The sequence below is a fragment of the Hippocampus comes genome, unplaced genomic scaffold (genome assembly GCF_001891065.2).
Source record: "Hippocampus comes isolate QL1 unplaced genomic scaffold, H_comes_QL1_v1.1 scaffold78, whole genome shotgun sequence".
Classification (NCBI taxonomy): Eukaryota; Metazoa; Chordata; class Actinopteri; order Syngnathiformes; family Syngnathidae; genus Hippocampus; species Hippocampus comes.
Window position 1 is genome coordinate 1,163,154 of NW_017805798.1, and position 23,002 is coordinate 1,186,155.

At 44.3% G+C, this 23,002-nt stretch overlaps 1 protein-coding gene across 1 annotated transcript in view; it reads right to left on the reverse strand.

Moving 5' to 3' along the window:
- hip1rb (huntingtin interacting protein 1 related b) overlaps window positions 1-23,002 on the reverse strand; it is a 23,962-nt gene continuing 960 nt past the window's right edge. Inside the window, 31 exon segments of the mRNA XM_019885445.1 lie at window positions 1-775; window positions 1,070-1,303; window positions 1,705-1,766; window positions 1,853-1,976; window positions 2,091-2,196; window positions 2,273-2,373; window positions 2,459-2,521; window positions 2,619-2,649; window positions 2,977-3,035; window positions 3,245-3,355; window positions 3,438-3,574; window positions 4,437-4,544; window positions 4,614-4,700; window positions 4,911-5,036; window positions 5,039-5,213; window positions 5,865-5,966; window positions 6,052-6,168; window positions 6,467-6,555; window positions 6,687-6,870; window positions 7,089-7,161; window positions 8,191-8,396; window positions 8,786-8,861; window positions 9,238-9,295; window positions 9,375-9,515; window positions 10,109-10,170; window positions 10,289-10,365; window positions 10,451-10,531; window positions 13,580-13,636; window positions 13,734-13,876; window positions 14,023-14,086; window positions 22,133-22,205. Of these exon segments, the coding sequence (XP_019741004.1) occupies window positions 767-775; window positions 1,070-1,303; window positions 1,705-1,766; window positions 1,853-1,976; window positions 2,091-2,196; window positions 2,273-2,373; window positions 2,459-2,521; window positions 2,619-2,649; window positions 2,977-3,035; window positions 3,245-3,355; window positions 3,438-3,574; window positions 4,437-4,544; window positions 4,614-4,700; window positions 4,911-5,036; window positions 5,039-5,213; window positions 5,865-5,966; window positions 6,052-6,168; window positions 6,467-6,555; window positions 6,687-6,870; window positions 7,089-7,161; window positions 8,191-8,396; window positions 8,786-8,861; window positions 9,238-9,295; window positions 9,375-9,515; window positions 10,109-10,170; window positions 10,289-10,365; window positions 10,451-10,531; window positions 13,580-13,636; window positions 13,734-13,876; window positions 14,023-14,086; window positions 22,133-22,205 (3,136 nt within the window). The 3' untranslated portion in view covers window positions 1-766.

Genomic DNA, 23,002 nt, shown 5'->3' on the forward strand with positions numbered 1-23,002 from the left:
TTGAATTAAACATTTATTTAATTTGTTGGACATTTACACTTGGGATAAGGACAAACACCATGATCTTTTCTAAAATATTTCCAACTAGATCTGTGTGTTTATATAAAGACAGTAGAAGAGCATAAAGTGATGCAATAATAATAAGTACCCTGTAAGAAAAACTCCCAGTGCTAAACAGCCACATTCATCCTCGAAGAAGCAACTACATGTGATTGGCGTGTAGAGTACGTATCCATTCCAGATGAGATGTATACATTATTCTTGCTGGGACTTGCTGTACAAGCGTATGGCTTTACATGAATTATTATTAATAATTATTATGATCAATATTAATAAAACACTTCTGTGCAGTACATTCCAAAGGCCTCTGAGTTAACATAGTTTTGCAGATGAGATGACACTGTCTTCACAGTGAGGGCAACGCAGAAGGTTTGTCAACAAAAAAAAAAAAATTTAGATAAGACGACTTGTTATTCTCAAAGCGGCATCTAGAATTTTTGCCAGGTTGCAAAACCCTTAACAAAGGCGGGGAAAAAAATGTTGAATGGGTCGCGCCAAATGCTAAAATAAAACAACAGATAAACTGCTGCTGTATTAGGGATTCATTAAAAGGAATATGCAGCTTCTGGTCCATTTTAGCAAAAGGAAATGACTAATACAAGAGCAGGATTGTCAGCAAGCAACCTAAATGTTAATTTTTCTCCCTCTTTTTCCTGTAAGGCATTTTACGTTCTACGATGACGTCACTTCTTTGTGCTTTCCTCTTTCACTTGAACTGTAAAAAGAAAAGAGTGAAGTCACTTTGAACAAAAAAAAGAAACAAGTGATTTAAGAATAGAGATTAAAAATAAACCATTCAAAAAAAAAATTATGAATATATAAATAAAAAAAAATAACTTTAAAATAAAGCCAATAAAAAAACATGAAAATATTAATCAAATTAAAACAGTACAAACACCAAAGGGTGTCCACCAATATTCCAAAACCTCAAAGTACTGTGGTTGCCGTGGCTACCACAAAGCCACTCTTGTCCTCCTCCGATATTTGTGGGTAATTTCCAAAGACTTACCGGAGACTTGAGCAGGACGTTAGGCTTCTGGGCCAGTGCGGGCTTCTTCATAAGTGTCGGCTTGTTGAACTTGGGCGACATGGACACCAACGAGGAGGGGTCGGAGTCGCCGTTGCCGTCGGCCATCTGGAGCTGGTCCAGGGGTACGCCGGCCAGAGTGTAATGCTGCTTCCTCAGCTCGCCCAGACGCAGACGCTCGTTATCGAGCTGAGACTCCAGCTCCAGTACCTTCACCTGCAGAAACATTGGCACATTCAAACCAACAGGGGGCCACAGTGCGTACTGAAGTTGCACTCAGAAAAACGGAGCCCAAATTGTCCTTCTGGAGTCATTTCCTGAGCATGCAATTGCAAATTCCTTTTTTCCTATGCTAACTCTTCCTGTCCTTTATGTTTTATTGGCAGATGGATAGTAAATGAGAGGAAAAATTTTTTTTTTGTACACCCTCCTCACCGGACGGAATAGGCTTCGTTTTACAAAAAACAAACAAACGAAAAAACAACGAAGGAAAAGACATTTCAGACAGTAAGAATATATGTAGTTGTTTTGGTGGTTGCTAAATGACCAAACATGCTTCAAACCTATGAAGCCATGATAAATACGAGGCCCACAATTCACCCAATGCCATACATTACCTGCGACTCCATTTCTTCCTTTTTCAACTTGATGAGCGACATCCCAGAGAAGTCCATGGGATCTGCACACGACACACAACACAATGACCCATCGGCTCGAGGCTCAACACGCGGCTGCCGAAGTAAACGCCCGACAGAGCGGGCGTACCTTTGTCATCCAGGTCTTCTTGTCCCGTCCTGGTGGAGCCCACCACTTTGGCGGCCATTTCGTTGACCAGGCGAGAGGCCTGCTGGAGCACCGTCAGCCTCTTGCTGTGACGGTCCGCTTTCACCTGAAAACATACTCGAAATAGTCAACGGGAGCCGATCAATCGGATTCTGAAGAGCAGACGCGCAACACACACACCCAAAACATTTGTCAAACAGCTCCCGTTTCTTGCACTTACCTTGGAGGCGGCAACCAGTTGCGCAGTGCTGGCAGCGATCTCGTGGGAGCAGACGATCAACTCTTCATATTTGCCCGTGTGCAGCACCACCTTGTCAGCAGACTCTCTGTTGGCGGCCGGTGAAATACACCCAATTGGTTCTCTCAGCTAATCAAGAGAACACGTTGTCGAGCGGAACTTACACCATCTCCGTGGCACCCCAGCCCACGGCCTTGGCCGCAGAGATCAGTCCCTCGGTCCAGCGAGAGTTCCTGGCGTAGAACTCCTTGACGGAGGCCGCGCCCTAAACAAAAGCAAACTTTTCTTTTTTTTTTTTTTGATGGAGAAACGTGTTGCTTCAAGGACTCACAGAGGACGACGCCACTCACCCTGCCGCCTTCCACGATCTCCTTCTGCAATTCCGTGGAGGCAAGGACCAGCATGCGGATAGCCTACAACACGGGACGCAAACGACAACACACATTTCAGGATGGCCAAAAAAAAAAAAAAAAACGGGGGCGAGTAGAAGGACGTCAAAGTCAAGCATACCTTCATGAGGTCTGTGCAACTGTTGAGGATCCTGAAAGAAAAAAGTAGACGCCATGATTAGGCACCAATGTTGCGATTCATGCCGTCACAGTAAATATTCGTAGAAAATATAAATTCTTGCGGTGATTATGTCGTAAAAGGCACTGCCAACACAATTTGGACAATGTTTATGTCTTGTTAAGGACATCTAAATTGTTGTGTTAAGGCCCCCCCCCCCAAAAAAAAAATAATTCATTATATTTTTTAAAATCAGCTGATTAAATTAGTAATCAGACTTTTACTGTGCCAAATAGAGTGGGTGGAGCCTGAATGAAACACAAATGGTGGCGATGTTTGTTTTGGATTCCAATGAACAAACCTTTCATTGACCTCCAGTTTGATTCCCGACGTATCCTTCCGCGCCTGATTCATCACTTCCTGTAATCACAAGGATACACATATTTAGGAACAAACAACACACGCAGGCGCAAGGGATCCCACACACAACAAAGAAAGCCGTCACATCCAAGGAGTAACACACACGCAACAATCCAGAGACACACATGCAGACCCCTCCGCCCACCCCCAAAAAATAAAATGGACAAACACACTCCTACTACTTCACTCTAGCTAGCAGCCCGACTCACATCAATCCTGCGGACGGCCTCCTCGATGGCCGCAGAGGTGGCGGCCATTTCCTTGTCAACCAGATCTCCCAGCTCATCCTGGCGGACGTCCATGCCTTTGGGTCGCAGCTCCTACACGCATTAACACAATTTCGGTTCACGTGCGTTGGCTCATCGTCGGACGCTTACGCCGCGCCGCGCCATGCCGGCTTACCTGGCCGAGGCCCAGGATCTTGTGGATGATGACTCGAATAGAGGCTGGGTCGGCCCTGAGCAGCGTGCCCTTGGACTTGAGCTCCTTCAAGTACAGCAGAGACTGAGTGGCGCAGCTTCTGCAGTTCTCCGTCAGTCCTGTAGGTGAGACAAGGTCTCATTTGTCATTTACCATCCACCCACCTCCTCAATTGCTTTATCCTCACTTCAGCGACATTGAAAATGAACTCAACATTTCAGCACATTTAGTCAGATAACATGACCAGAATGAGGACAATTTTCCAGTATTTGTCGCTTATTGATCATTTTCACATGTATAGAGGACAAAAATACAGACGAAAGCAAGTACTATGTGAAAGAATAGTACTGTGACTATTGTATTTATATTGCACTTGTCTTATTAAAAATGTTTAAAATGGGGCCAATAGCACGCTGCAAATTCTGCAAGCCAATGCGCAATATAAACTAAGCACAAGTACTGTGTGGCCCACCTGAAAAAGGCATCCGCTAACGCTAGCAACCATAAATCTATGCGTCAGTGGATTCATCCAACGCCTTCGTGTAACAGTGAAAAGACAGATAATTTCCCGAAGCTCGATCCAAAACCTCTTCATCGTAAAAACGAACGGTTACTGTCGCCAAAGAAAACATCCAATGAGCGAAATGTCTTCATCTCGGAGTTGCCACAGCTAGCAATCCTTTTCTTTCTTCCGCTGGCCGTACTCCGTCCCAATCATTCGATCTCAAATCACAGGCGCTGTCGAGGTCTTAAAGACGGTCGGATCACATAAATCTCTAGCAACTCTCCACGAAAAACACTGCAGGCTTGCTTGCTAGACTGCATCACAAAGCATTCTGTACTGAAGCAAGAACGCAAGTGACGTAATTAATAAGATGATGTGATTTTCATCACCATAGCGCCAACGACCAAAAATGCGAAGTTAAAGGTCGCCCCCATGAGGGAGGTTTACAGCACATCCAATAATTGCGTCTTGCTTACGATCCGCGTGGTCGGTGGGCGCCATGTGCGCGGTGGCGCTGCCATTGACGATGGTGTCAGCGGCCGCGTGGGAGAAGTGAGTCAGCGACTTCAGCAGCGCTCCGGCGTCTGAATGAAAGCAAGAACACAATTTCGCGTCAGCGGCGGTATGATTCCACTTTTCGATGAGACATTTACCTTTCATGTCTTTGACGTAGTCCGCTTGGCCTTTTTTCATTTTATCAATGGAGCTCAGTGCCACCTCTGCTCGACTGATTAGGTAATCTGTGTTTGAAAGACAAGAAGAACATTCGTTTATTCTAAAGTACAGTACGCAGCGGCTATTTGCGGTGTTGAGGGGCCACTATTTGGCATCAAGACGACTTTTCTGTTAGAGAGGGTTTGACACCATCTTTTGGCGTTTCAAGAAGAGCACCAGGCGTTGTGAATAGAGAGGGAGGTTGACTGAAGTCGATCACAGGGTAGCGGCGTGACCTGGGGAGCTGGTGCAACGGATATGGAGGGGATCGTCCAGCTTGGCGACTGCATCTTGGATGATGTTCTCAGCTTCTGTGACGGTGCCCTGCAGCAAGGCAAACTGCTCGTCCAGGAGCTTCTGGCCTGCAGTTCACTGAGCTCCTTGCTGCTCTTGTCTTTCTCCTGCTGCACCGTGGACTGCTGCAACTGCGCGCTCTGGCGTACGGACGAAAGCTCGGCCTCCTTCTCGCTCACCGAGCGCATCAGACGCTCCTTCTCCGCCTGCAGAGCGACCATGGTGCTGCTGACCTGAGCAGAACTCTGCAAGAGAACGACAAAGCAGACGTCGCAAAGGCAATCAGACTATGCAAGTGGGAGTACATATTCAGTAATGTGTTAAAAAAAAGAAAAAAAAAAAAAAGACTTGTGGAAAATAAGTACTGATTTAACTCCTTGAGTACAGACTGAAAAGTCAGGAAGTACAGAAGTAAACGCAAATCTTTAATCGTAATACACATAACACTAACTGTTGAATTTGCTTCGGAGCCAATCCTGCTGCAAATAATGAAAATGTGGGAGTAATTGACACCCTAAAGTTTTTTTTTAAATTGCATATACAGTTGAGGTTGATGTCAAAAGTGGCGGGCATAGCATTGAAAAGGGGGAGGATCATAAAGCATCAACACCATGCAACTAGCTTGTACACAATCAAACCCATGTTCCACAAATGACTCTATTTAGTAGTTCAGTTCACTTTACGAGGCTCATCAAATGTAAGCCAGTACAAATTGATGTGACATCATAGATGGACAAAAATGTGTACTAGCACTTTCCCCAAATGCTAAGACATTAAAAATACAAAAAAAAAAAAAACCCTCCCCATTGCATTGCTAAAGTTGTAAACAGAGAGTTCATATTGAAAAGTGTTCTCCGAAAACCCGCCTTGGTGCCAAGGTCAAGATATCAACTCACCATCTCGCTGCTCTGCAGGGTGGCCTTGATGCGCGTTATTTCCGCCATCTTCTCCGACAGCTCTCTTCTCAGCTTCTCCATCTCAAACTTCTGCTCCTCCATCTACAACAAAACATTTTTGGCTTGAAAAGGAAAGCAAACGGCGACGCTGCAAAGGTGCTTGCGTGACGACGGAACACCAACCGACCTTCATGTCGGCTTCCTGCCTTATCCGATCCACCTCGAATGCCAGCTGCTGTTTGGTCCTCGCCACCTCCTCCTGAGTCTGCTGCGTGGCAGACAGCATCTTCACCGTGTCGGCACTCTGTCGGCAATGGCGCACGGTTAGCGTTTGTGACGTCTGCTCCCCGTCCATTGAAAATCCCGCAAGGACGTTTGTTGATGCGATGCATCTCTACAGAGCGCTAACTTTGTACGTCAACGAGGAGCCAAATTTCGAACGGGCTGTTGGTGTACATTTCGTCGAGTCTTCACCATATGCGCGCACATTTCAGTTGATTCTTCATTTATTTATTTTCAATCATCTCAACACTCTCACATTTTACAGTACTTTCATTTATTTACGTTGTGTAGTCTTTTTTTTTTTTTGTGGCGCGCCTTACCTTGCGAAGTAGTTCGGCATGACTGGCCACCAGCTCTGTGTGCTTCTCTTTCAGCTTAGTGTAGCGTTGCTCTGTGGCCTGGGCTCTTTCTGCACAAACACACACGAGCCATCCCCTAAATACACTCTAGTGCATTTTTAAAAATCATCCAGAAGCCAAATATCGGCAACTTTTTTTTTTCCTGAGTGGTGTAATACATCCAGAGTAGTGGAAGTCTTACGTTCCGCCTCAATGAAGGTGCTCTGCAGGCTCTCGTGCTCGGCGTTGCGGCGGCGAGCCGCCTCCAGGGCCATGCGGAGCTGCTCATTTTCCACCAGGGCGCGTTGCTTCTGAGACCGCTGCTCCTCCAACTCCGCCTCCAGGCTGTTGATCTGCGACTTGAGCTGCGTGATGTAGCGCTGGGCCTGGAGGAGGGTGAGAAATAATCAACAAAACGTCACTGTACTAGCATTGAATTTGTTGTTACTTCTATTGCTGTAGGCGGGGACCACCGCTTTAAATGAATCAGAGGAAGCATGACACACATGCTCGCCACATTCCACAAATGGGGAAGAGATATTTTGCATCCGCCCAACAGGTGCCCAAACAAAGGGGTGGTGTCGGTCACGACAGCGCTTCTCACCTCCGCTTTCACCTTCTCCAGCTCGGCTCGCAACAGCTCCAGATCCCGCTTGAGGCTCTCAATCTGAAGATCCCTGTCGCATCACAACAACAAAAAACGTTGAAACAATTGTCACGTGTAATCAATGAGTGAGTCACCATATTGGATGTCAGGGGCTAAAAAGGAAGTCAAGTTTTATACTGGAGCCAAGAGAATAAAATGTAATGCCACAGTAAATAACAGGAATAAATCAAATTACAACCACATCTCATGAGATATAAAAATTCTTATGGGATTTCGCAATGTTACATGACCAGAAAAATCATCACACCATTTGCTCAATATCTGGAAAAAAAAACAAACTACTTTCCTGAAAATGATGACTATTTTTCTTTTAATATAACAGCTTTTTCTCAGAAAATTGACTACTTTCTACATTACAACAGTTTTTCTAAAATCAACTATTTTTTCCAAAATATTTTTGTCGTATTACAAGATGTCTCTTCCTTGTCTGTGACCTGAATCGTCTTTTTTCAAAGTTTGACACTGCATATATTTTTTTCCCCTATTTTTGACCTGTTGTATACAATGAGGCTGCAGTGGATTTCATTTTTTCTGCACGAGGAAGACGTGTCGGTTTTATTTAAATAATGTTGTCGTTTTCTTGTTTGTTGCTGTTTGTTTTAACAGTAAGCGAGATCTTGACATGGAAATATAGTCTGGTCCTCAGTTTGGACTCCTGTATGGCCGTCATTCCAAACAAGTGTGCCAAGGAGCTCTCAGGTGTGCTGTGGAAAAATTTCCAATTTCATTTAATTGGGATTAAAATTATTTATTTAAGACGGATCATGTTTCTTTATCTGTCCATGTCAGCAACATATAGTGACAGGTAGAACAATTAAATGCTGTTCCACTAGATGGCACCTGTGTATCCACTATTTGTGACATTTGTTTTTCGGCTTGCCTTGAGATGTGTGAAATATATTCCTCCGCTCGCCGATTGACGCGTGATTACCAACTAAATTAACGGTGGCTTCATTTGCCCGTCGTGTGCTGGAAGACAACTAATATAAACTAAAACGGAACATCCTACATGTCATAGATCACAAGCGTGACTTGGCACCTGTCGTCAAAGCCTCCGTTGGGCGGTCCGAAGGCCTGATCAAAGATGTCGGGCTGCGGCCCGCTTTGCGTGCTCGCGGCGTCACTGACGTCAATGAGCGGCTCAGGGTCATCGTCGTCGTCATCGCCGTCGTCCTCGTCGGGGATGACCACCACCAGCTTGACGTGCTTGGCCAGTGAGGCCGCATGCAGGAAGTTGGGCGGTGACTGACGACAGGAAACAAAATGAACATGTTTGGCATGTGTTGATCAAAATGTACTCACACTTTGTATTGAAGTAAAACTTCAGATGACTAAATTGGAGGCAGAAGGACTAGACGGTGGCAGCAAACTCACTTCGCAACAAATAGCAGTTTAACTCATTTAAAAAAAGAGGTTTCAAGCTTTAGAATGCCACGACCTGTTGACGTTTACTGTTAAACAAATACCTGAAAAAAAAAGTAAACGAGTATATACTTTATTACTTGCCGCCACTGCTAGAAATAAATATCCGATGCGTTCACTGGTATTTTAAGACTTTCCAGTTTGATGACTCGTGGCATTAGGAGAAATATGTGCGCTGTCCACTATGTGAGTAAACGATGACAACATCTTACGTCAGGCAGTCTGGGGATCTGGATGAGTCTCTTGAAGTAGAGCATCTCTCTGGCTCTGTTGAAGAAAGTCTTGAGGCTGTGGGGCGCAAAAGCAGAAAACAGGACGCCACCATCACCCGTCAATCATTATTGTGATCATACAGGTGGGGTTCTGCAAAAATAATTGCCAAACGTGGCAACAGAAGTTTGGGAAGCACTGTGCTGTTTTGATAGAGTTTTCCGACGTGGAGCCTACTTCATTTTGCTAACCTAATCGCTCGGATATTCATATTTCAAAACGATCCACTCGTATTTCACAGCGTCACACATGAGGTGAATTGTCAGACTACAATGAGGTTGGGGGGGTGGGGCATCGTGGTCGACTGGCTTATGTTGCACACTTTCCTTTGTGCGTTACAGTCACTTGACACCACGTGCAGCCCGAAGGACACGACCCAACCTCCAATATGTACCTCTGGAACTGGTCCCGGAAGCGATCCCGGTGTCCTTGTAAAGTGTCAGCAGGGAGACCTGAAATCCACCAAAGGAGACATTCATCGATTACGTGGAAGCCCGGGCTATTTAAATGGGTACATCTGCGTGTCCTTACATGCGTGCAGCTTGAATAGCAGCTTGACCATGAAGTGGTAGAGTTGACTGCAGTCCTGGATGACCTGTATAAGCGGCGACAGGCGACACTGGCCCGACGTGAGCGTGGAGATGGCGATGGACGAATTGAGCTGCCGCAGCACTGAGGGGGAGTGCGGTACACACATATACTTATTTAAACCCCAATTAAGTCATGCACGGAAAGTAACAGTCTCATGATGAATTGTCAACCTTCAGTCATGTTAACAGAGCACCTGGGGTGACGAAATTTGTCTTTTGTGACACATTTCATTTAAAAGTCATGTGAGCTAAGAAATTCAACTGGATTGACATAAAATGAGGTTGTGTGAATTAATATAAATTATGCTTAAACATGTTTGAGATTCCCTAAAAAAAAAAAAAAGTGTGGAATTTTGAACATTTCCAGGACAGTCTCGACAATTGAGTGTTCAAGTTGTTAGTTGTGACAAGATCCTGGGCGTCTCCCATTACAAGTGAAGAGGAGGAAACCGATTTAATGTCCTCTAATTGGCTGGCATTTCCCCATCAGATGCAACTCATTTAGGGGAAAACGAAGTAGGAAATAAGTTCAAAGGAGGCCACATGACGGAAACTCCCTTCCTCATTAAATGGAGGGGGGGAAAAAAAAAAAATCGACTTCATTTTGGGTGGCTTCACAAAACGACTGATCTGAAGCCGCATATCTCGTGTTTTAAGGGGGGGTTCGATTTTTACCTGTCTCAGCCAACTTCAGCTCCACATCCATGTAATCAAACAACTCCACGGTGAGCTGGAAGCTGCCGGGAGACAATTTGAGAGGCTCGTTACGAGAGAGAGGAGGCACACAGAGGATGCGAAGCGAATCAACAAAGCTAAATTTACAAGCCACGCTTTTAGAATGTTAAACGGACTCACACGTTGTTGATGTCCGTCCCGGCTGTGCGCTCCAGCACTTCATCCGTGGCCTCCAAATTGGTGGGGATTTCAGTGTGCTGACAAAAAAGGAGAGATGGGGATAGCGTGGTCAATTTCAGTGTCATGCCGGGGCGGGTCACGTGAGCCGGGACGCCCCTTCACCTTGTTGTGAAACTTCATTTTGGTGCAGAGCAGCTTGGAATAGAGCGCAACCAGCTGACCGTATCGATCGTGAATATTGCCCTGGGAAAAAAATACAACGGAAGCATTTCAAAATGACAGTAATTCCACATTTATTTCAAAAGACAGATTGCAGACCAAACTGTGGTAGGTGACAGTCCGTGAGAGTATATCATAACATTTGGCCTTGCGACACACATTAGAACCTTATGAAAACTAAGCAAATATTTATCAGCGCCAACAAAATGGGAGGCTAGCATACAACACCAATTTGAGGGAGGGGGGGTGGCAGGGGGGGACGACTCTTGGTTGAAAAGTTCTCCAAATAAGAACCCAATCGTGTTTGTGCCAAGCTATTTGTCACTCCCAAATAAAGTTGACTGTAAAACTGACACGAGAGACGAACAGAAATTACTATTGATGTAACAATCATAAACTTTAAAGCAACTTCTGCTTCAAGACATGCGGAGCAGCAACACATACAGCGCATACAGTGAAACTCCTCTACAACGAAACTTACATGGGCGAAAATACCCCCTAGTGTGAAAAAATCTTCATGCATTAACACCATTCCCACTTTCCTGCCCCCCATACAACGAAAAAAAAAAACCCTGTTGCGTTATACGAAATCTTTTTCTCTGCTCTTGCCTCGCGACGAGATTCACTACAACGAAGTCTAATCCAACAGCGACCTCTACTGCTTCGTTCGGAAACGGCAACTCTCTTGGGCACTTGAGATGTCTGAAAAGTATCGCGTTGAAATGCCTCTTCCTCACACTCCGGAGTAGCCGTGCAGCATTATGTCACATCGGGATTAAAAGTCTGAATGTTTTTTGACAAGGCATGGTCACAAAAAAATAAATAAAAAAATAAAAAATACAATGCGCTGTGCGCTACGAAGGTAAGCGACTGCAGAATATTGTTCATATTAAACTGCTATGTCAGGTCATCGTTTTATAAATCGCATCACTCGTTGCACCTGATTCACACGTTCAATTCCAGCATGTTGGATCATTTGAAACAAGATTTTTACAGGTCTGACCAAAAAAACAATCGAGACCGCTGCACCCGGTCCAGAATGCTGCTGCTCGACTTCTTACTACATCGTGCGGGTCATAAAATCTCGACACCGGCTTCCTGTGAGTCAAAGAATCCATTTAAAACTTACTGTTGGTCTACAAAGCTCTGAATGGTCTTGGATCTAAATATGTTTTAGACCATTTAGGTCCCCGAGACTTCCAGACCTCTTAGGCTAATTGAGCATTTCCAGAACAAGCTCTCAAAGTGAAGCAGTAATTTGTTAGCATGCTACTCGCTTTCCATGTTTAAAAGGGACCCGCTCGACGTCCAGACATCTTTTCATTGACTGCTTTCAATGATTATTCCGTCCGTTGCCTCTTTAAAGCACTTGGATCGATTTTCCTCGCGTATGAACGCCGCTACACAAATAAACTTTCCTTGCCTACCATGAGACAAACAGACTCACCCAAAGCTGGCCGAGTTCCACAATAGAACTGAAATGTCTCAAGCAGTCTTGTAACACCTGTGAAGGAACGCCAAATGCACTTAAGTATTTAACGACATGTTTTGTTGATTTTTTGTGTGCGTTTTGAATGATGAGTCACAAAACCTGATCTTACATTGCGATGGCCGTCGCGCAGGACTTTGTGCAGCACGTGGCAGAACTTCCAGCTGAGGATGGAGTTGCTGGCCAGGGGGAAGCCCAGGGCGTAGGACCAGAAGGTGTAGGCCCCCTTCTCCCGGTGAGTGCCCAGGATGATACCTGAAGGGTTCTCTGTTAAGGAGGCGTAAACCATGACAGAAAAAAACTCAACTGTACCAGGCACTGGTGGACACCTGATGCACATACGAAACCTCTTAGTTATTATGGCCTTGCTTCCTTCTGGCGGGAGAAAAAAAAAAGGATACGTCGTGCATGCTTCTCTTTCACGGGTGTTTCGGTGGTGTTGATGGCTTTGCTGATGCTGCTTAGCTTGAAGAAGAAAGAGAAATACCCTTTTAAAAAAAAAAAAAAAGCTCATACAATTGCACAAAACGTTGACCCGCTGAGCTTGAACACAGCCGTGACTTTATCCCTACCGGATCGGCTTCGAAAACGAAGGCGCCGACCATCGTCAACGCTCATATAAATAAAGTTTGGTCGGTCGGGGGACGAGGAGACTCTCGATTGTTGGCCAAGATATTTTGCCATTGTTGCGGAGAGCTGATTGCAGCTGCTGAAAATGCTGATTTGCGGAGATGTTGAGTCATACAGACCAGATGCCCGTGTCGGGAGACAAGATCTTTCAAGCATTGTGTGGCGAATGAGCCATCCGAGACTCTGCGCCCTTCCGCAACCGGTCCGGCGGGACAAGCAAGTGTCGAGCATGAAAGTCTGGCGCAAAGGAAGGAAGAGACGCGGCAGATTTTTGCCTTTGAGATTGTTTATATCGCAGCCTTGTGAATGATCTAAAAATGCGTGGCGGTACACCCTCACAATGAGCAGTGCTCCAATTGTTAACGGTCGAGTTATGCACCCATTCGACGGAAAACTGGTTTGAATTTAAAAGATGCAAGTGCGTGAGATGGAATTGATTCGGTTCGTTCTCTCAAGAAAGGTACGGGATCACCCTTGATTGCCGAGCAATCTCTTTGAAGGAAATATTTACAGCGCTGGCAAGCTCCATCCTATGCATGTCAAATGACAAGAGACCCATTGCATTGTTCCCTCTTGAACGAGGCCATACCATCTTGAATCATAATGCCATTTCATCCAACCATATCGCACCAAAGTTTAAGAAAGTGGACTCGAAACAAGTGGCACCTGATGAGCTCATTCTCAACGTTCCTCCCTGTCACCATTGCAAAATGATTGTTGTTATAATGATCAAGGAAGGAGGAAGGAAGGAGGGGAAAAAAAACCCCAGATAAGAGCACAGTTAGCCAGATGTGATAATTAATTGCTGACAATCATTTTATTTTTATATTTTGTTCCTGGACTTAAGTTGGCCCTTCAGCCTATATTTGTGTGTGTGTGTGTGTGTGTGTGTGTGCATGCGTGCGCAAACACAAATAAACTTTCCTTGCCTACCATGAGACAAACAGACTCACCCAAAGCTGGCCGAGTTCCACAATAGAACTGAAATGTCTCAAGCAGTCTTGTAACACCTGTGAAGGAACGCCAAATGCACTTAAGTATTTAACGACATGTTTTGTTGATTTTTTGTGTGCGTTTTGAATGATGAGTCACAAAACCTGATCTTACATTGCGATGGCCGTCGCGCAGGACTTTGTGCAGCACGTGGCAGAACTTCCAGCTGAGGATGGAGTTGCTGGCCAGGGGGAAGCCCAGGGCGTAGGACCAGAAGGTGTAGGCCCCCTTCTCCCGGTGAGTGCCCAGGATGATACCTGAAGGGTTCTCTGTTAAGGAGGCGTAAACCATGACAGAAAAAAACTCAACTGTACCAGGCACTGGTGGACACCTGATGCACATACGAAACCTCTTAGTTATTATGGCCTTGCTTCCTTCTGGCGGGAGAAAAAAAAAAGGATACGTCGTGCATGCTTCTCTTTCACGGGTGTTTCGGTGGTGTTGATGGCTTTGCTGATGCTGCTTAGCTTGAAGAAGAAAGAGAAATACCCTTTTAAAAAAAAAAAAAAAGCTCATACAATTGCACAAAACGTTGACCCGCTGAGCTTGAACACAGCCGTGACTTTATCCCTACCGGATCGGCTTCGAAAACGAAGGCGCCGACCATCGTCAACGCTCATATAAATAAAGTTTGGTCGGTCGGGGGACGAGGAGACTCTCGATTGTTGGCCAAGATATTTTGCCATTGTTGCGGAGAGCTGATTGCAGCTGCTGAAAATGCTGATTTGCGGAGATGTTGAGTCATACAGACCAGATGCCCGTGTCGGGAGACAAGATCTTTCAAGCATTGTGTGGCGAATGAGCCATCCGAGACTCTGCGCCCTTCCGCAACCGGTCCGGCGGGACAAGCAAGTGTCGAGCATGAAAGTCTGGCGCAAAGGAAGGAAGAGACGCGGCAGATTTTTGCCTTTGAGATTGTTTATATCGCAGCCTTGTGAATGATCTAAAAATGCGTGGCGGTACACCCTCACAATGAGCAGTGCTCCAATTGTTAACGGTCGAGTTATGCACCCATTCGACGGAAAACTGGTTTGAATTTAAAAGATGCAAGTGCGTGAGATGGAATTGATTCGGTTCGTTCTCTCAAGAAAGGTACGGGATCACCCTTGATTGCCGAGCAATCTCTTTGAAGGAAATATTTACAGCGCTGGCAAGCTCCATCCTATGCATGTCAAATGACAAGAGACCCATTGCATTGTTCCCTCTTGAACGAGGCCATACCATCTTGAATCATAATGCCATTTCATCCAACCATATCGCACCAAAGTTTAAGAAAGTGGACTCGAAACAAGTGGCACCTGATGAGCTCATTCTCAACGTTCCTCCCTGTCACCATTGCAAAATGATTGTTGTTATAATGATCAAGGAAGGAGGAAGGAAGGAGGGGAAAAAAAACCCCAGATAAGAGCACAGTTAGCCAGATGTGATAATTAATTGCTGACAATCATTTTATTTTTATATTTTGTTCCTGGACTTAAGTTGGCCCTTCAGCCTATATTTGTGTGTGTGTGTGTGTGTGTGTGCATGCGTGCGCAAACACAGTCACAGCTACACTAGTGTGGTATTATATAAACCCCTTATCCAGTCAAGGCACTAATCCACACGTGGCTTTAATCTCTGGTTTTCATTTAACCTCCCCACACCCAGCCCCCAAATGTTCATCCTTAAAAATTTTTTTTTAATCATTCCCATTTCTGCGTGCAGTTTTTGAGCAAACTGTATCCAACATCAGTGAGTTACTGCAAAAAGAAAGCTCCCCAAAGAGTTTACTGTCATGTTCACTTTTTGTAGGTTGCCATGTGTCCCAATACTGGAGGCAAACGGTTCTCAAACTTCACCTCAAAATATTAAAGCCTATTTAACAAACACCATCTCATAAGATTTTTATATATCTTTTTTAAATGTCCATCCATCCATCCATCATTCCTTTTTGTAATCTGATTATCCTCATGAGGTTTGCGGGTGTGCTGGAGCATATCGCAGGTGTCTTCGGGCAGTCGGCGGGTGACACCCTGAACCGGTTGCCAGCCAATCGCAGGGCGCACAGAGACGAACAAACATTCGCTCTCACATTCACACCTCGGGACAATTCAGAGTGTTCCATTAACCTGCCATGCATGTTTTTTGGGATGCGGGAGGAAACCGGAGCACCCGGAGAAAACCCACGCAGGCCCGGGGAGAACATGCAAACTCCACACAGGGAAGTTGGAATTGAACCCTGCATCTCTGCAGTGTGAGGCCCACACTGCTAACCACCGCAATGTGTCACCGCAAATGTGCATGGCCAGTTGACCAAATTAAATTGAATTCACCCGTCATTGTAAATGCCGTACGCTTAGCAATCATATCATAGATTTATAGGTCAGTAACTTTCAAGGTGATGCTCCACAGTTTCGAGCTTTCGGGGTCTCAAGTTAAAACTGGGGCATGTCTCTGAGACTTCAGAGAAAGAGAGAGACTCTTACGGAAACCAAGCAGGGAAACATACGTCCTGAATTTCAAGCCAATGTCCAAGACAGACCAAAGCTGCAGAAAGAAGAAAACAGGGCTCAAGTCTTGAATGTTAGACATGTTCTTGGTTCTCATAAAAATGAAATGTAAACTTGACCTTATTCCATCTTGATCTTGGAACTGATGCTGTTTTCATTGATCTGAAAACGTCTCACCTGTTCACTGAGCTGAGGAGAAACTAGAAACTGTCTCAAATCTGCAGCGGCGAGAAAATGCCAAGCGCCTGCAGGGAGGCAGATTTATGTGATGATGTCACAGTCATCTCGGGGATTTCAACTGAACCACAGCCAATGGTGGAAGGAGAAAACGGGATGCCTATTTGGCGGATCAGTCCTCACATTGTTCGCATGATAGCGTTAGCATTGCCAAGGTAATTTAACATAGTTATCAAATCAAAAAGAAGAATACAAAGTGCTTGCAGGCAGGAAAAATGTGTGGGATTTTTTTTCCCCTTATTTTCAAAAAACATCCAAATAGGACTTAGGAAATCATAACTATACGCAATATGGTTCAACTAACAACAATTATTGGTAATTCGTTATTTTGTGGACCCCCAAATTCAGGCTTGTGAACCCCTTGAGGTCCAGGAACCCCAATTTGAGAAAGACCGCTTTAGTCCCCATAAGTGCATCGCGAACAGAGGGGCTTCTGTGGCAGTGAGTTGGCAACGAGAGGGTAAATACAACAGGAGACCCTTCCACCCCCGCGGTGACGCAAACCCAACGAACTGTCGTGCTTGCTCGTTTCGAAGGCGGGCGCTGCGACAATGAGGGGCTTGTTGGTTAGGGGAGAGAAAAAGAGGATGAATGGTTGGGTTGCACGTTGGGGAGGAGCTGCTGTGTGTGTGAGTGGGGAGGGGCGGGGGTGCTCTTGGCACACAGAGCCTGGCTCGACAGATGGCCACTGAGCAGCGAAGCCACGGGGAAACTCGGGTTGGAGAATGATTTGGACCAGTTGGAGAGCTGAAGACAAAAGTGAAAGCACGTAGAGGAGGGCACACCTTGTTCAAATCATTCAAGTGTGCCACACTGCGGCCTCACTCACCAGAATGTCAAGTTGCACTCGCCTCACTACCGTTGCCCTGACCACCCCCAGATCACTGCCTGCATGGCTCGGAATAACAAAGCTCACCCGATCTACTGATCTGGAAACCCAAAATGTTATGCAGAAAATCTGCACTTTGCATCGGCTGTTTTACTGTACTGTGATGCCCCTGCAGGTGAGAAAGGAGAGCCGCAGTCGCCGAGGTGATTTTCGGCCATTTACGGCTGAAAAATACTAGAAGAGGACAGCGCAGCTCACGTTCAATCAACAACGCCATCCAGGATAAAACAAACAATGAGCACCCTTATGCAGGAGCTGCTGTTAGCCACAGCTCATGCCCAGAGACTCACGCGCAGACTTGCCGTAGCTTGAGCCAAATATAGTTTCTCTCTCTCTCTCTCTCTGTTGTGGGTGGATAACAGTCACACTCAACACACTCAAACTGACATTGCAGCGTAGTAGGTTGACATTTTCAATCACAAAGGCTGCATGTTTTGATTTAGGGATGGGGTGTGTGCTTTTTTTTCTGGTCGGTAGGCTTTAATTTTTATTGTTGTAATCCTCCTCACGACTTAAACATTCCAGCGGCTGCCATGGTGCATCAATCCGGAGCACCCACAAATCCTCGGAGCAGCCGAGAGGGGACGCGAGAAGGTGGGAAAGCCTCAACTAATCTGCAACCACCGAGGGCCCGCCAGAAGGTGGGCTGCCAGCTTGCATTATGGTTGCCACGTACTTGACCTGCGCTGCTTCAAACCCCGGTGTGCCCCATCCCCCTGTGACTCGACAGCAGCGAGTCCGCGTGCAAGCCATGCGGGTGTTCGGTTCAGAGTCGGGAACGCTTCTTAAATATGTAAAACTGCTGCTGCTGCCCGGCTGGATGAAAATGTGAGATTGTGTAGTTTGTTACCAGCTTAAAATCAAACACATCAGCAGGGGAGCGGGCTAACCAACAGCTCGGAATGTCGTCTACTACAATGAGATCAAAGTCGAGTCAAATCAATTAACTTAGTTGACAGTTTTTCAGCCCTTTACGGCAGTCCCCAACTCTTTTTTGCACCACGTACTGGTTTCGCATTCAGACCTATTTCAACAGACCTCCATAAAAACAGCCACTCCCCCCCCCCCCCTTCTTGGCTGAGAATAAAGAGGAGAGGTGAGCAGTTACATAGTGAGGGAGAGGACAAAGAGCAATTGCGGCAACTCCAGCATACTTTGTGCATACGTCTTCAGCATGTCGATTAATGTGCATTACCAGCAGGTACTACGAGCTCCAAGGACAACATAAGTAGCCTGCCGGTCGGCTCTAAAAATAGCTCGAGGGGGAACGGGACACTGATTTACTCAGAAGAATTAAAACAGAACAAGAATGATAATATTTCCCCATACAACATATTTCAGAGCTGTAATTTCAATAGTGTGATACGGCAAAATTTTTGCTCATGGTTAACCGACCGTCACAATCTAATAGCGGCCTATGTTTACATATTAGTAATGTCAGTGTAGTAGTATTTGTCTTTTTGTTATGGCACATAGAATAATTACTCACTTCTCAGAAACTTTAAAAGTGCCGATCACATTTAGGGCTGCAACTAGGGATTCATTTGATAATCGATTGATCGATTTTTTTTTTTTTTGCAAAAACGATAGTTTTTCAAAGTAAAAGCAATGCTGCAAAGGTCTTAAAAAAACACTAAATTCGAGAATATTTACTGTTGAGAGGCTGAAATTCCAAGGATTTGGAAAACTCTAGGTTGAACAAGATCAGAAAAATAATTAATTTGATAATCAATTAGTTCCCGATTAATCGTTGCACCTCGAATCACAACATCATGAAATTGCTCTACAACCTTGAAGAATCAACAGCATGAGATTTTTTTTTTTTTACTGACATTTGAAGTTTGAATTGGAGAAACATTTATAACAGGTTTATTGGACTTGGGAAGATCTTTGTCATAACTAAATGAGCTTCTTGAGTGATGTCGTTTTGGAGACATACTGAAGATATTTAACATTGAAGGGTATCTTTAATAAGCGCAAAGGTTGTTAGCCTAATTAGGAGTCTTAAGACAAATCAGTTTTTTGTTCTGGTCTTTTTCCAATCATACCAGTGAAGTGAAGATCACATTTTTGGTTGATTTTATATGCAACGATCCCTGTGTGCCATTTGATACACTGGCAATCAGTCCAGGTTGCACTTCGTCTGTACCCCAAGTCAGCTGGGATTAGCACCACCATCCTACCCCTAAATAAAATTCATGAATGGATTGCTCTTTATGGGACGACGACATTTCCGTATTGTACTTCTGAAGCTATTTATTTGTCATTCTTGTGTCTAATGTGTGTTTTCAGTCATATAGGCACATGTTTTGTAAACAACACGGCATCCTAAAAGTGCACACTGGTCCGCTCATGTTATGCGTTGACACAAAACCACCACGGTGGAGAAAGTGTCCACACAAGCAGCGGCTTTAACTCAACACATCATTGGCCCCTTTAATTAACAGCAGAAGGCTAAAGACATTAAAAGTGCTGCTCTCGACTGTACTCCCACTCTAACATTCTCTGTTTATCTACCTTCAACCCCCCCCCCCCTCATGGGCACTCACTCAGGCAACAACAGCAATGGAAAGCAAACACTACGTATACACACCCACATCTCTCTCTCTCTCTCTCTCTCTCTCTCTATAGATAGATAGATATAGATATCTAGATTTACAGTATAGATAAAGAGAGAGAGAGAGGGTGTGTGTGTGTGTGTGTGTGTGTGTGTGCGTGTGTGTGTGTGTGTGTGTGAGAGAGAGAGAGAGAGATGCTTCACGTTCACATTAGTGAAGAGCAGTGCTGCAGTGGAGCTCGACTGCATGAATCAGCAACTTGATCACAAGACATGTTAGGCTAGCTCCCGCACACTAGTCAGCAGTGTCTTGATTTGAAGTTTAATTCGTTCACACTCGCAACTCATCTTTGCCTCTTGAAATGACTGCAAGTGCCATTAATTTGTTACAGCCCCACACGCATACGGGTACACACAAAGACGGGTGTCTTTGTGTGTACCCGTGTACAACTACACGGTTAGCTGCAGAAAGGTTTGTATTTTAGCGGAGGATAAAGAATATATGCCTGCGTCTATCGTATCATCACGACGTGCTGTCTGCATGTGTTACTTTGCTACAGTGTGTTCAAATATTTGTTGCGTCAACGGTGATAACTAGGGATGTTCGACACCACTTTTTTTTTCCAGACCGATACGAGTACGAGTACTCAACCTTTGAGGACTCACAGATAGAGTAGGCGCAAGGCCGGTGACGACATCTTCATCGTTGCTGTGATTGGTCAAAATAAAACTGTGGTAGGCGTGCACAAATTACCACATCGGCCCAATCATCAATATTGTTATGAATGTCAGACCCCCCCCCCTCCCTCCCATGTTGTCATAACCTTGCCTATTCTTTTCTCTTGCACTAATATGCATCTTAGTAGTTTTGTGGAATTCTACTATCTCACAACCAGTGTCAACTTGACCTCATCAAGGAAAGTAAAAACTTAAAAGTCATTCCTTCAGTAACAACAAACTCGCGAGTATAGGCCAAAAAACAGAGCTGCTTGCTGTAGCATATCAAGAAACTGTGACAAATGTAGTGGAGGGAGGAGGAGAAGGAGGAGATCTGGCCAAACAGGACCATCTAGATTAGCACTATGATCGTGTCAAGATGTGTCTGCTTTCCTTTCAAATTTTGATTTGACTTTAAAAAAAATGGCATGAACTCATGGTCCACTCCAAAGTGTGACAACAGTAACAAGCTATTTTTATCTCATTTGCAACCAGAACCATTTTGACATATGTTGACATAAGATTGGATTTACTTGAACAACTTTAGAAAATAACAGTTCATTTTGGGTCCTTTAAAAAAAAAAAAAAAAAAACAATGAAAGCCAAAAAATGTAAAATAAAAGTAAATTAAAACACAGACAGACTTTCCTTTTTTGACAAAAAAAATAATGACATGTGAGACAACCACTTGAGGTTAATGTAAACGGTTTAGCCTTTCGTTTTAGCCATTTTAGCATTTACTGATCTCCATTTTTAGTTAAATTATTCCTAAAAAGTGTATGTAATATTACTGTCGGTCACTTAAATGATGCACTCAAATGTTGGAAAATAAAATATTTGCATAGTATCATTCTATAATTAAAATGTATAGTGTACAAGTTACATGAAAAACAGAATCAAATAAAATGTACATATTGTATACAAGCCAATCTTAAATAAATGAAAACATACTTAAAAGTTAAATATAACTAAACATTTAATTTAGTGATTCTTTGCAAACCACTAGAGGGAGCACCTTTCCCACTACTGTCAACCACTAGAGGGAGCACCTTTACCACTAGTGTCGTTTATTTCACACTCTTAAATAACTGAATTAGAAAACAATTTCCCTTCCATTTTGGGCTACTTGCAATACATTTTCCCTCAATTTTGGAACAATTAAGAAACAGGGTAAATGTCAATTTTTGGTCATGTAAAAGAAATGTTTGCCTTCCATTTTGAGTCACTTAAAACGCAGGTGAGCCATTTTGAGTTAATAAAAAAAAACATGAGTGAGCCCTCCTTTTGTATAATTAGAAGACAATTTTGTGGGCATTTTGAGCACATTTTCCGCTCCACTTCGAGTCAATTAAGATGCAGATGATACCTCCATTTTGAGTTAACGAAAGCACAGGTGAGCCTTCCACTTCAGGTAAAATATAATGCAAATAAACCCTCCATTTTGGTTCAGTTTAAAAGATTGTTTGACTTAATTAATACACAGGTGAACCCCTCATTTGGGCGTACTGTAATTGGAAAACAAGGTTATTGTGGGCAACTGGGGGGAGAAAGAACTAGGGCGCCCGCACACACATACACAAACTTTATTTCTAAAAGCAAACAAACAGACAAATGTCGTCTTTACCTGTCGCTTGTCGAATTGTTCCCTCTCGGCTCCTAGATTGGCCTCAATCCGCCGAGTTTCTCATTTGAGTGTACTGTATTTGGAAAATATGGTTATTGTGGGCAACTGCGGGAGAAAGAGCTAGGGCGCCCGCACACACATACACAAACTTTATTTAAGGTGGACGCCCATCATGACGTAATTTGTCTCCCACGTGCCACCTCTCCTTTGCATTTCTTGACTTTTTTTTCTATTTAGATATTTTGTTATTTTAGTCCTTCAAGTTTTAACCACACCGGTATTTTGCTTTTAAAGATATTTAAGTTATTTTTAAAAATTTCGTCCCGCACCATTGTATACTTGCGCGACTGGCGATGACGTCACACACGTGGGAAAATTCGGTCAGTTTGTAATATTTGTCTATATTACGGATACCAACCACAAACTACAGCGATTTCACTAACTTTATTTTGACAAAACATATTTGTAGTTCATTATGAAAACTTGAAAAACAACAATATTCGAGGGTCTGGTTTTGAATCTTGACTCAAACATGCACAGGAGCTTCATTGAAGGCTAAATTTCCCATTAGTGTGTGATTGGCCTTTTGTCTATATGTCCCATGTAAATGGCCGATGAATAATACCCCAAGGTGTAAATCAAATTACTCCTCCCTAGCTTTGAGCTCAACAAATTTGAGAACCCCTTGATTCGAGTGCACAAGTGTACCTAATGAAGGGAGCCAGCTATAAGAGCCTTGTCTGTAGTGAACACGTCAGACTTGAATTTCACGTTCCTCGGCGATGGGGTGGAGCAGCCGGCATGGCATGCAGCTTGTTCCTGGCTGGACGCGGGTCAAGGAAGTGAGCGCGCGAACACACACACACACAC